The 12,796-nt window shown below is 40.9% G+C and overlaps 1 protein-coding gene across 1 annotated transcript; it reads left to right on the top strand.

Moving 5' to 3' along the window:
- The first annotated feature begins 653 nt into the window (after positions 1-653).
- LOC133832642 (uncharacterized) lies at positions 654-4,086 on the top strand. The gene is made up of 6 exons (XM_062262955.1): positions 654-791; positions 890-941; positions 1,026-1,403; positions 1,483-3,371; positions 3,549-3,698; positions 4,075-4,086. Exons 1-6 carry the CDS (start codon positions 654-656, stop codon positions 4,084-4,086), a joined length of 2,619 nt encoding a protein of 872 aa, XP_062118939.1.
- Positions 4,087-12,796: the final 8,710 nt, after the last annotated feature.

Here is a 12,796-nt window from a genome sequence, read left to right as displayed (position 1 = left end):
GGAGTTTCAGGTGATGTGAGTTGGGATACAATACCATGCTCTGAAATGAAATCTTTGAATTCTAAATCCAAATATTCACCACCTCAACCTGATTAAAGCATTTTAAGAGTCTTACCTAACTGCTTCTTAGCCTCATCTTCTTAGCCTGTGGCCCAAACAAAGGTTGTGCTTGGTTCAGAGGGTGATGATGTCGCTGAACCAGAGCATGTCAATTTGATGGAATTAGGAATGCCTGGGTCTGGGGTTTTGCAGGCTGGTGATATGGATTGACAGGGTAAGAGTGCCCAGCCTGTTGAGGTTGTGGACGATGGATTGGGTACCGACATGAGGAATGCTTCTTGGGCGGATAGGAGTGAAGGAGGGGATAAGGTCACGAAAGGGGATTTTCAATCAGATTCCCAGCTTCAATGGCAACAATTTAGATCGAGTAAGCTTTACTTTTCTAAACCGAAACTTGAATTCACTGAGCCTATTTTTAGGAATGGGCAGAAGCTGGCTCAAGTTGATATTGAAGAGGTGAAAATTCAGTCAGCCAATTGGAGCTCTGCTGTGGTCTGCATGGTGCTTGGAGCAAATCCTCCAAAGCACTTATACATTGGGGCTAACTTTGGTGAAATTCAATGATGAAGCAACTAGAGATCATGTTCTAGAGAATGGAGTTCTTCAATTTGATAGAAAGCCTGTTATCATCAGGCCATGGACAGCAGATCTTAGTGCTATTCGTCTTATCCGTTCGGTTCTGCTTTGGATTCAGCTACACGACCTTGGATTGCAGTATTGGGGCAGCAAATGTATAAGTGCTTTGGTGAGCACGATAGGCAAACCACTTTTAGTAGATAAGTTTATTAGGGAGCGTTCTCAAGTTTAGTTTGTGAGGGTTCTACTGCAGATGGAAATTACTGATAATCCACCTCGAAGTTTTCAGTTTATCAATGAGCATGGTCAGATTATTGAACAAGGAATATAGTATGAGTGGCTGCCTACTAAGTGTAAGAGTTGCTCTGGGTTTCGGCATACTATGGCAGATTGTCGCAAGGAGCATAAGACTATTTGGGTGGAAAAAGACGCTCGTTCTAAAGCTGAGATCCCTTTGGAGCAACCAAAAGTTCCTAAGGGGCTTAATGAAGAGGAACTAGGTGAGCAAGCCGGTGGGTCTAAAGTAGTAGAAAACTCAGTTCCGAATACTAGCGAGGCTACTCTTCCAGGGGAGGCCAATCCAGGTCCGGTTAAGGAGAGGAACAGGGAAGCGACATGGCAAACTCCTAGGCGTGTTGCTACTCAGAGTAGACAGGGTCACACAATAGGTGGTAACTCTAACCTGGTTGTAGAGACTCAAAAACAGATCAACCAGTTTGTTGTTCTTCTGGAACAGGAAAAGGGTAGTAATATTGGGCATCTTGGAGGTAGTTCATCTAATGGATAAGTGCTCTATTCTGAGTTGGAATATAAGGGGGCTAAACAGTGCGAATAAACAAAGTTCAGTCCAAGATGTGTATAGAAGGAATAAGATTGGAATTAGTGGTCTGTTGGAAACTAAATTGCGTGGGAATAAAATTGGTGAGTTCATGGAGCATAAATTTCCTAATTGGGAATTTTACTCTAGTCCGGTCATAGAGGGTAGACTGTTAATAATTTGGAGGAAGGGGATAGCGAGATTGACTATTTTGGAGGAGTCTCCTCAGCTGGTTCACTGCCAGAATAACTTGGTAGGCCACAGGAGTTTATTCCATGCCACTTTTGTCTATGGTTACAATTCAGCAGAGAATAGAAGAAGCTTATGGCATGATTTAACTCGCATATCGCTTTCAGTCAAAGCTTGGATAGTTTTAGGGGATTTTAATGCCCCTTTTTTTGGTGTAGATAGGTCTGGTGGTAAACCTATTTCTAGTATTGAGTTGGTTGATCCTCTAGGGTGGCTAACTAATGCTAAAATTGAGGCTCTTAAGAGTATTGGTTCTTATTTTACTTGGACAAACAACCAAGATGGCTCAGCTAGGATCTACTCAAAGATAGATCATGTGTTAATAAATGAGGAATGGTTGGACATGTTTCCTCAGTCTTTGGCTATTTTTAGGTGGGAGGTGGTCTCCGATCATTGTTCTTGTGCAGTGTCTAACATCCCCATGGAGGCTATGGGAATCAAACTGTTCAGATATTATAATTTCTTGTCTGGCCATTCAGAGTTTAACCAGGTAGTCTTGAGCAGTTGGAGGGCCCCTGTTAAATTTTTTGGTTTAAGAGCAATTTATATTAGGCTTGTGAGGTTGAAGCATAGGCTTAAGCAGTTTAACAGAGACTGTATTAGAGATGTAGGGTTCGGTTATCAGTCGGCTATGGTGGCCTATCAAGATGCTCAATTTGAAGCCCAAGAGAATCCTCAAGATCATAAGTTGCAAGAGGCAGTGAAGGAGAGGGCATCTGAGTTTCATCAACATGACCAAATGTATCATAGTTTTCTTGCTCAACGTAGTAAGATAAACTGGATTAGGAAAGGAGATATGAATTCCTCATACTTTCATGCCTATTTGAAGAAGCGAAAAGCAGAGAACACTATAGTTTCTTATATTAATGATCATGGTCTGCTGATAGATGATTTTAAGGAGGTGGTGGCTCATATTGTTGATCATTTCAAGAGCCATCTTGGTAGTCCTAGTTCTGCTACAGGAACAGTTGAATTGCATTGTATAGCTTTGGGCTCTAAGCTTTCAGTTGAGCAGCAACTCTCTCTTTTAAAACCCTTTTCCAACAAGGAAATAAGAGCTCCATTGTTTAGTATCCTTATTACTAAATCGCCTGGTCCAGATGGATATGGTTCAGGTTTCTTCAAATTTCTTTGGAAGGATATTGGTCAGGATATATGCTCAGCAATCACCCATGGTTTCTCTATAGGCCAATTTCCTAATGAGCTTCATGAAACTACTTTGTCATTGATTCCTATGGTTTCTAATCCAGCTAGGGCCTTAGATTACAGGCCTATTGCTTGCTGTTCGACCCTTTATAAAGTAATGGTGAAATTGTTATGTTCTCGGCTGGCAGTGGTGCTTCCTTCTCTTATTCAATCAAATCAAGGTGCGTTTGTTCGAGGTAGGTCGATTGGGGTTCCTATGAGGCCAACTAAATGGAAGCATGCGGACTGTGAGATTATAGTTCACAAAATAAGAACTAAGCTATTTTCTTGGTCTAATAGGCATTTATCCTATTCTGACCGATTATTACTCATTCACACTGTCCTTTTTGGCTTGAGAAACTATTGGATGAATGTGTTTATTTTGCCTCAAAGTATCGTCAAGGAGGTTGAGAAACTGTGTAGATTGTTCCTTTGGGGGGCCTCGGGGACTCGTAGTAAACTCCATTTAGCGTCTTGGCAGCAGGTATGCCTTCCTAAGGCGTGTGGAGGGCTCAGGCTCAGAGATGTGGCTAGTTGGAATAGAGCACTGCTAGCTAAATATGTTTGGGCTTTCTCTGCAAAACAGGACACACTTTGGGTCAAATGGGTTCAGCATGTTTACCTAAAGGGGGTTAAATTTTGGAACTATGTTCTGAAATAGGATGGCAACTGGTATTGGCGGAAACTCTGCAATTTAAGGAAAAATTTCAGTGAAAGAGAGGTGATTGCTGCTGGCATTTCAGGGAAATTCAAGCCGTCCAAGCTGTATAACAACTCAATAAACCAGCAACTTGTGGCTTATAAGAATGCAGTCTGGTGTCGAACTATCCTTCCTAAGCACTGTTTCTTGTTATGGATGGTGGTCAAATCTTACCTCCTAACTAAAGATAATTTGGCTAAGTCTAACATTCTGCTGAATAGCCAATACTGCTCAGTTTGTGAAGACCAATTAGAAAGTCATCACCATTTGTTTTTTGACTGCTGTTTTTCCAAGAGGGTCTTATCATGTATTTTTTCTTGGCTTGGATTTCAAGCTTGGGCCACCAAGTTTTCGGATTGGACTATTCGGCTCAGTGTTGGGCAAAATGATAGTATGGACATTATTCTGAATATGGTACTAGCAGCAGTGATATATCATATATGGAGGAATAGGAATAGATGAATTTTTGATGGGTTCTCTTTGACAGCTAACTGTATAGCAAAAGAAGTGATTACTTTAGTCAAATATAGATTATACATTGTTCATAGTAGGAAGGTTTTACCTCATCTCAAGCTTTTCATAAGGAAGCTTCAATGTATGTAGAGTGAGGTTTGGAACTTGGTTGGCTGTTTCTTGGCTGTTGTTTGGGCGGTATGCCCTTGTTTGTATATGCTTGTTTGTTCAATGAAGTATTTCTTTCTTCTTGATAAAAAAAATAAAAAATCACATTATAATTAAAAGAAATATCAAAAGATTGTTCATGCAACATAGATAAAGAAACTAAGCTTCTAAAAAATCCACGAATAAAATAAACATTATTCTAAATAAGAAAATTGTTCCCAAAATATAAACAAACTTTTCCCATTGCTCTTTCTGAAACAAGCGCCCCACTTTTAACTCACAGGGTCACCTCTCCATCAGTAAGTTCCCTTAATGACTCAAGTATCTGCATAGAAGAACAAACATGGTTAGTGGATCCTTAATCTAAAGCCCAGGATGACATATCATCTTCCACTATACATGCTTCAAGTACAAGAAAATAAGATTTTCCTTTCTTTTTCAGCTCAGGGAGATATTTTTTGCAGTTTTTCTTACAGTGAGCATCAACTCCATAGTGGAAACACTTTCCCTTAGGTTCCTTCTTTTTGGAGTCATTGTCAATCTTGTTCTTTTTGGCTTTTGGTGCCTTCTTGTCTTTCTTGGACTCCTTACCCTTACCTTAAATTTGGAAGAAAAAAAAACATGCCTACGAAAAAGCAAAAATGAAGCCTATTGGGGAAGGAGCGAGGGGAAGCTTTAGAGGAAGAAGTAGCTCGCCTATTGAAATGCGGGTTCCTTTGAGAGATGAAATATCCAACCTGTATGGCCAACCCCGTTGTGGTTCCAAAGCCAAAAAAAAAATGGAGGACCTACATTAACTTCTATGACATGAATAAGGCATGTCCAAAAGACTATTTTCCACTGCCAAGAATAGACCAGTTGGTTGACGCCATGGTTGCCCACGAGCTCATTGAATTCATATATGCCTATTTGGATATAACCAGATCGCGATGAACCCTACAGACCAAGAGCACACCAGCTTCATGACCAAACACAATGTATATTGCTACATAGTCATGCCATTCGGGCTAAAGAATGTCGGTGCCACGTATCAGAGGCTAATCAACAAAATGATCATAGACCAGATCGGGTAAAACATGGAAGTGTACATTGATGACATGCTTGTCAAGTAAAAAAATTTCAATAACCATGTGTCCGATCTAGAAGAATGTTTTGGCATACTAAGAATGTATCATATGAAGCTGAACCCCCAGAAGTGCACCTTTGGAGTCTCATCAGGGAAATTTCTAAGCTTGATAGTTAACTCAAGGGGGATCGAGGAAAACCCTGGAAAACTCACCCAGGTTGCGAGTTCCATCACCCAGGTCCCAGAAAGAATTCCAGAGTTTAACTAGAAAAATTGCGGCCTTAAATCGGTTTGTGTCCAAGTCGACGGACAAATGTCTCCCCTTCTATAATTTTCTCAAGGGAAACAGGCGATTTGAATGGACAGAAGAATGCAAACTGACATTTCAAGATTTGAAGACACATTTAGCCAAACCCCACGTTTTATCAAAACAAGTTGCTAGGGAATGTCTATACTTATACCTAGTAGTAACGGAGAACAAGGTTAGCGATGTGTTAACTCGAGAAGAAAATCGAGCACAAAAACTAGTGTACTACACTAGTAATAGGCTTTTGGGAGCTGAATCCAGATATCCCCTAATTGAGAAGCTCACGTTCTGCTCAATCTTGGCTTCGAGGAAGCTCAGGAAATATTTTCAGTCCAACACCATACACGTCTTAACTGATAAACGTTTAAGGCAGGTCTTGCAAAAGCTTGAAGCATAATTCGAAATATTATACAAGCCAGAGACATCAATAAAAGGTCAGGTATGATAATGAATGTTGATTAGAATTTGATACTACATAAAATGCGGCATGAAGTTGAGATCATATTTTTGTGAGATCCTTAAGGGAGGTATCACATAATTTGACAATGGAAACAAGCTAGATGCGGCACCATAGGCCCTGATGTTCTCAAAAGCTTCGTTTGGATTATGTCTATAGTAATCACTTAAGATAAGATCTATCGGGAAATATGCTCAAAGTATGTCGTATATGTTGATTTGATAATAAATGGAGTTTCATAATGTTATTCAATGAAAGGACATTAATCACTCTAGATAAGAAAACTAAGTAACTGAGTAGCAAAGAAACCTTGTTGATTGAACAGTTTTGGAGAAAACTACTTGTAATAGGTAAGTGGATATGTAAGAGCCATTCCTAGAAGAGTTGATGGGAACTTTAAGGATCGATTGTGACATAGACCTAAAGTGGAAAACTATTGGAAGTAAGAAAGGGAGCAAGTGTAACAAGAACACTCTTAAAGGATTAAGTAATGAAGATCAAAATAAAGGGTGGAGTAACCCACAAATTGTGAAAGTATGAATTAATTATCTTAGGGAGGTTCTATGAGAATTAACACAGATACGTCAATATTTTCTTGAGGAACTTGAATAAAGTTACGTAAGTAATAAAATTCTACGAGTTGTAGAATGCCTGAAGGGGCTGATGAGTGGTTGTGATACTTAGGTCAAAGAAAAGCATTGGAGAAATAATGATGTGAATTTCGAGAACAGAATTCCTTAAAGAGGGGGATACTTGTAATACCCGTCCAAGCATATTAGGGTATTTTGGCAATTTGGCCTGTAAGGGCAATTTAGTAATTTTACCCTTGAGGGGTATTTTCATAATTTTTGGTATGAATGAATTTTTGTGTGAATAAGTATGACAATTGTTATTATGTGATAATTTTATGAAAGTATGTTTATGAAATTATATACCAATAGAAATTTGGTTATTAAGGGGCAACTCATGGTTTCCTTCAAGTGTAGGGGCATTAAAGTTAAAATATGTTAAGAAGAGATTTAATTACGAAGTCTAATTATTTTGAGGAAATAATTAGCAATTTTAGAAAATGGAAGGAAATTTACTATTAATGGCATAAGGGTTGGCATAACCTAAGGATTCATTAAGGGCAAGGTGGAAATTAAGAGTATTAGGGTTACTATATGTAGAATATGATAATGAGAGGCTAGGGTTTCATTTACTTTGAATCATAGAAGCAGAAGGAGTCACATGTCAAGAAGAGAAGAAGGAAGGAGGCACATGTCAAGAAGAGAAGAAGGAAGGAGACGAAATCAAGGCTTGTGATCTTTATCCTAAGAGCGTTTAGGACATTTAGAAGAGATGATATATATGCATGTTAGGATCTGTATCAATGTTGTGTAATTGTTAGAAACATGCTAGGGTCGAATTTATGATGTTATGATTGTTGATTGTGGAAGTGGAAAGATGGCTTGGGGAAGAGTATGAAGTTAGGGTTCTTGGACCCTAACCATGCATGAAGATGAAATGATTGCATGTAACGCCCTAGATAGCCAAGACCATTACACTGTGTGTTTACAAATGTGCAAGACTTGCTAATCAAGTCATTTAGTTAGAAACGTGTTACAAAAACTACAGTTGAATTAGGGTTAAAAGATTTTGGTCTCAAAAGTTTCATTTCTTATAATCAAATTTTTTTTAATGGGATCCCAAAAGTAGTAGCTTTAAAAGACACTTTACAAAATTTCAATATAAAATTACAGTTACTAGCCATTCTAAGGGCAAACCAGACAATTAGGCTTTTCTCGTCCTGTACCACTCCTCGGCCGTCGCGACCGATCAGCTGACTATGTACTTTTCTCGTCATTAAGCAATCAATTTGCAAATCAGCAATCAAGCAACTCATAACGCATAGATATTCAGCATACCAAACTCATCGTTAAACATTTATAACCAATTCACATAATAAACAGGGTCGACGCCCTTTAGGTCGCACCCCCTATTTACCCCACTGACTCCGGCCCGCTTAAATCGAGCTCAGTGAATATTAAGCTATCATCAGCTACCAGTAGCCGAGCCGCACCCTATGCGCAAAAGTTGATTCCGGCACTCTTAGATCGTTTATAACATGTCCCATGGCATAATACCATCTATGATACAATTCATGTATAGGGAGCTCTTAGTCCCATCATTAACACATAACCGGGTGCAGTTTCTTACCTTTAGATTCATATAGCGTTGTTCAATTCAATCCCCAAGAATGATCCCGTCTGAGCCGTAGCGTACACCTAGCCTCGGGACCAATCCCTAGCCCTCAGGAAGCTCTAATTCCACCAAACGGGGTGGTGGAATCAAACCCCGAGCCCCCGGGCAAAAACCCTAGGAAATAACCCAAAATCCCCATTCTGGGAATAAGGTAGCGCTACAGCGCCATAAAGAGGGCGCTATAGCACTACAAACATAGCCAACAGGCTCCCAGACACCCAAGCCTAGCGCTATAGCGCCCTAAGGCTAAAGCTACAGCGCTAGTCACTGGCAGACAACACTCAGGTTTTTCCCCTTCGAACTTTCTCGAGCCAAAACCCTCTAACACCCTTCCAAACCTTAACCAAACACCAAAGCAAGCCCACCATATAACTCACCCCATATGACCCAACCATATGAAACTTAAGCACATGCACCACAAAACAAGGAAATCACCATGGCTGAGTTTGAAGCTCAAAAACTCAACAGAAAACAACAGAAACCTCAGAATTCAAGTGACCAAGTTCAGAACTTCTTACCTTCAACAGAGAAATTAGACCTTAGGCTATCCTCCACACTTCCTTAGCTTTCACTCCTCAAAACTTCAGCCTTAATTCCCTTGAATTTTACTCAAAACTCAACTCAAAATCCATTTTAACACCAAGAACCAGAAACTGAGTAACAACCTCAAAACCTTACCTTAATTTGATGCCTAATCCCTTATGAACTCTCAAATTTGATCAAGGTCTCAAGTGCATAGCCGTAGCCATGAGCTCCTCTGAATTTTAGCTCGAAAAGACCCCAAGATTTGAAGAAGGAATCCCAAACCATGAGAGAGAGGAGATTCTATTTCTTTTTCCTTCTTTCCTTTCTTTTCTTCAGACTTCTATCACTTTCTACACATCCCACTAAGGCAATAAAGCCAAAAGCAACACTTATGTTTGATTTTAAACCCCAAAAGACCAAACTTCCCTCCCAATTAATACTAAGCTTTTAAACCTCCTAAGGGCATTTAGTCATTACACCCAATTCCCGCTAATTCCTCGAATGTCTCTTATATTTACCGCTTACTTCCTGACACCTAACTAATCACCAATGATATTACTCAATATCAAAATAGACTCCAATATATTTCCTAAATTCCTAGAAATACCCCTAGGCTCGCCCCGAGCCAGGTATATATCCCCACCGTGACTTTTTTGCTAAACTGCTCACTAGGACCGCCTCAGGTCACATGCTACACATATATCCACATAATAAAGTGGTCTCAACAATTATCACAGTTATTTACGTTAATGCCCTCAATGGGCCAAAATTATGAATATGCCCTTCTAACCTAATCAGGGCCTACATGCATACTAATACACATAGTCATGCATCACAGATATCCAAGTAATCATATAACATGATTTTAATCATTAAATCACATATAATCCAGTTATACCCTCCTGGCACACTAATCAAGGCCCTTAAGCCCTATTAGTAAATTTGGGTCGTTACAACTACCCCCTCCTAATGAGAATTTCGTCCTCGAAATTTACCTGAATAATTCGGGATACTGATCCCTCATCGCTGACTCAAGCTCCTAGGTTGCTTCTTCGACCCTACTATTCCTCCACAATTCCTTAACTAAAGGAATTGTCTTATTCCGTAGCACTTTATCTTTCCGATCCAAAATCTGAACCAGTTGCTCATCATAAGCTAAATCTGTCTGCAATTCCAAGTCTTCATACCTTAACACATGTGTCGCGTCTGAGACGTACTATCGGAGCATAGAAACATGGAATACGTCATGGACTCCTGATAACGATGGTGGCAAGGCTAACCTGTAAGCCACCTGATCGATCCTTTCCAGGATCTCAAAAGGTCCGATGAACCTTGGGCTTAGCTTGCCCTTCTTTCCAAATCTCCTCACCCGTCACAGTGGTGATACTTGGAGAAATACGTTGTCCCTAACCTGGAACTCCACGTCTCTACACTTGGGATTGATGTAGCTTTTCTGTCTACTCTGTGAGGCGAGCATCCTAGCTCGGATATTCTCAATAGCTCTATTTGTCTTCTGAACCATATATGGCCCCAAATACTTCCTCTCACCCATCTCATCCCAATGAATGGGTGATCTACACTTCCTCCCATATAACATCTTGTAGAGAGCCACTCCAATCGTTGATTTGTAACTATTGTTATATGAAAAGTCAATCAACGGGAGATACTTACTCCATGACCCCTCAAAGTCAATCACAAACACTCTGAGCATATCCTCCAATACATGAATCGTCCTCTAAGACTGTCCATCAGTCTGAGGATGAAAGGCTGTGCTGAACTTCAGCTGAGTTCCCATAGCCTTCTACAAACTACCCCAAAACTTAGAGGTAAAGATAGGATCCCGGTCTGACACTATAGAATTAGGAACCCCATGGAGACGTACGATCTCCCTCACATACAGCTTTGCATACTAATCCTTAGTATATGTCGATCTCATTGGAAGAAAATGGGCTGACTTGGTGTATCTGTCCACTATCACCCACACCGAGTCATGAAGACCTACTGTTCTGGGTAAACCTCCCACAACATCCACCATAATATCCTCCCATTTCCACTTGGGGATACCCAAAGGCTGAAGCAACCGTGCCGGTCGCTGATGCTTAGCCTTCACCTGTTGACAGGTTAGACATCTAGCTACGTACTCCACCATATCCTTCTTCATCCTAGGCAACCAATATAACATCCGTAGATCCTGGTACATCTTCGTGGTACCTGGATGAAGTGAGTACGGTGTTGTATGTGACTCATCCAGTATCTCTCGTCTGATCCCCTCATCAGCTGGAACACAAATCAGCCCCTAATACCGAAGCAAACCATCCTCAGAAATAGAATAGTCCTTAGCTACTCCTGTTAAGACATTCTCTCTAACCTCCTGTAACTGAGCGTCTACCAATTGACCTTGTTTAATACGCTATGGCAGGGTCGACTGCAGAGTGGTATTGGCCAACTGGCCCACCACTAATTCTATCCCTACTCTAACCATCTCATCAGCTAACTCTCTCGAGATCTGGGAGGAACTATATAACTGACCTGGGCCTCTCCGGCTCAATGCATCCGCCACTACATTGGCTTTTCCCAGATGGTAAAGACTATCACAATCATAGTCTTTCACCAACTCTAACCAACGTCTCTGCCTCATGTTCAGGTCCTTCTGTGTAAAGAAATACTTTAGACTCTTGTGATCAGTGTATATCTCGCACTTCTCCCCATATAGATAATGGCGCTAAACCTTCAGTACGAATACCACCGTTGTTAACTCCAAATAATGGGCAGGATACCGCTGCTCATACTCCTTCAGCTGCCGTGGCGCATAAGCAATGACTTTCTCATTCTGCATCAACACACAACCTAAACCTAACCTCGACGCATCATAGTAGACAACAAACATCCCTTCCCCTGAAGGAAGACTTAACACATGCGCGGTAGTAAGTCATCGCTTCAACTCTTGGAAACTGTTCTCACACTTGTCTGACCAGATAAACTTCAAATTCTTCCGTGTCAATTCTGTCATTGGTGCCGCTATCTTCGAGAAGCCTTCCACGAACTGTTTGTAGTAACCCGCTAGAACAAGAAAACTCCGCACCTCCGAGGCATTCCTTGGCCTCGGCCAATCCCTAACTGCCTCCACCTTAGATGGATCCACCTTAATCCCATCTGTACCAACCATATGTCCAAGGAATGTCACTTCTGGTAGCCAAAATTCACATTTCTTAAACATGGCGTACAACTGGTGATCCCTCAACCCCTGTAGAACCTGTCGAAGATAAAACTCGTGCTTTGCCTCTGAATTGGAGTACACTATGATGTCATCGATGAAGACAATAACGAACTGATCTAGAAAGTCCTTGAACACCCTATTCATTAGATCCATAAAGGCTCCTGGGGCATTGGTCAAGCCAAACGATATGAACAGAAACTCATAGTGCCCATACCTCGTTTGGAAGGCCGTCTTCGGTATCTCCTCATCCTTGATCCTCAGCTGGTGATAACCAGATCGAAGATCAATCTTTGAGAACACCGTCTTACCCTGCAGCTGATCAAACAAGTCGTCAATCCTTGGTAGGGGATACATTTTCTTGATAGTCAACTTGTTCAGTTCCCGATAGTCTAAACACATTCTCAGAGTCCCGTCCTTCTTCTTCACAAACAAAACTGGAGCACCTCATGGAAAGTAACTAGGCCTAATGAACCCCAAATCCAGAAGCTCCTGTAACTATATCTTCAATTCCTTCAGTTCTGCCGGTGCCATTCTATATGGTGCCCTCGACACTGGCTCTGACCCCGGCGCCAACTCAATAACAAACTAAATCTCCCTACGCAGCAACAATCCAGGTAAGTCCTCAAGAAATACATTCAAGAACTCACAAACCAATCTAGTCTCCTCTGGTCTTGTTGGCAATACCCTAATGGTATTGACCACACTAGCCAGAAACCGTATACATCCTCCCTGTAACAAATCTCTGGCTCTCAGCGCTGATATCATGGGTATG

Source organism: Humulus lupulus, chromosome 4 (genome assembly GCF_963169125.1).
Source record: "Humulus lupulus chromosome 4, drHumLupu1.1, whole genome shotgun sequence".
NCBI lineage: Eukaryota > Viridiplantae > Streptophyta > Magnoliopsida > Rosales > Cannabaceae > Humulus > Humulus lupulus.
Note: the sequence above shows the minus strand (reverse complement) of the source record. Positions and strands in the feature narration are given on the sequence as shown.

Bases quoted from the DNA above. Each gene is read 5' to 3' on its own strand.
- LOC133832642 (XM_062262955.1), top strand. From the start codon at position 654: ATGGAGTTCTTCAATTTGATAGAAAGCCTGTTATCATCAGGCCATGGA. The intron at 792-889 runs GTATAAGTGCTT...GTTCTACTGCAG, and splicing joins GCAGTATTGGGGCAGCAAAT to ATGGAAATTACTGATAATCC. The intron at 942-1,025 runs GTCAGATTATTG...ATACTATGGCAG, and splicing joins TCAGTTTATCAATGAGCATG to ATTGTCGCAAGGAGCATAAG.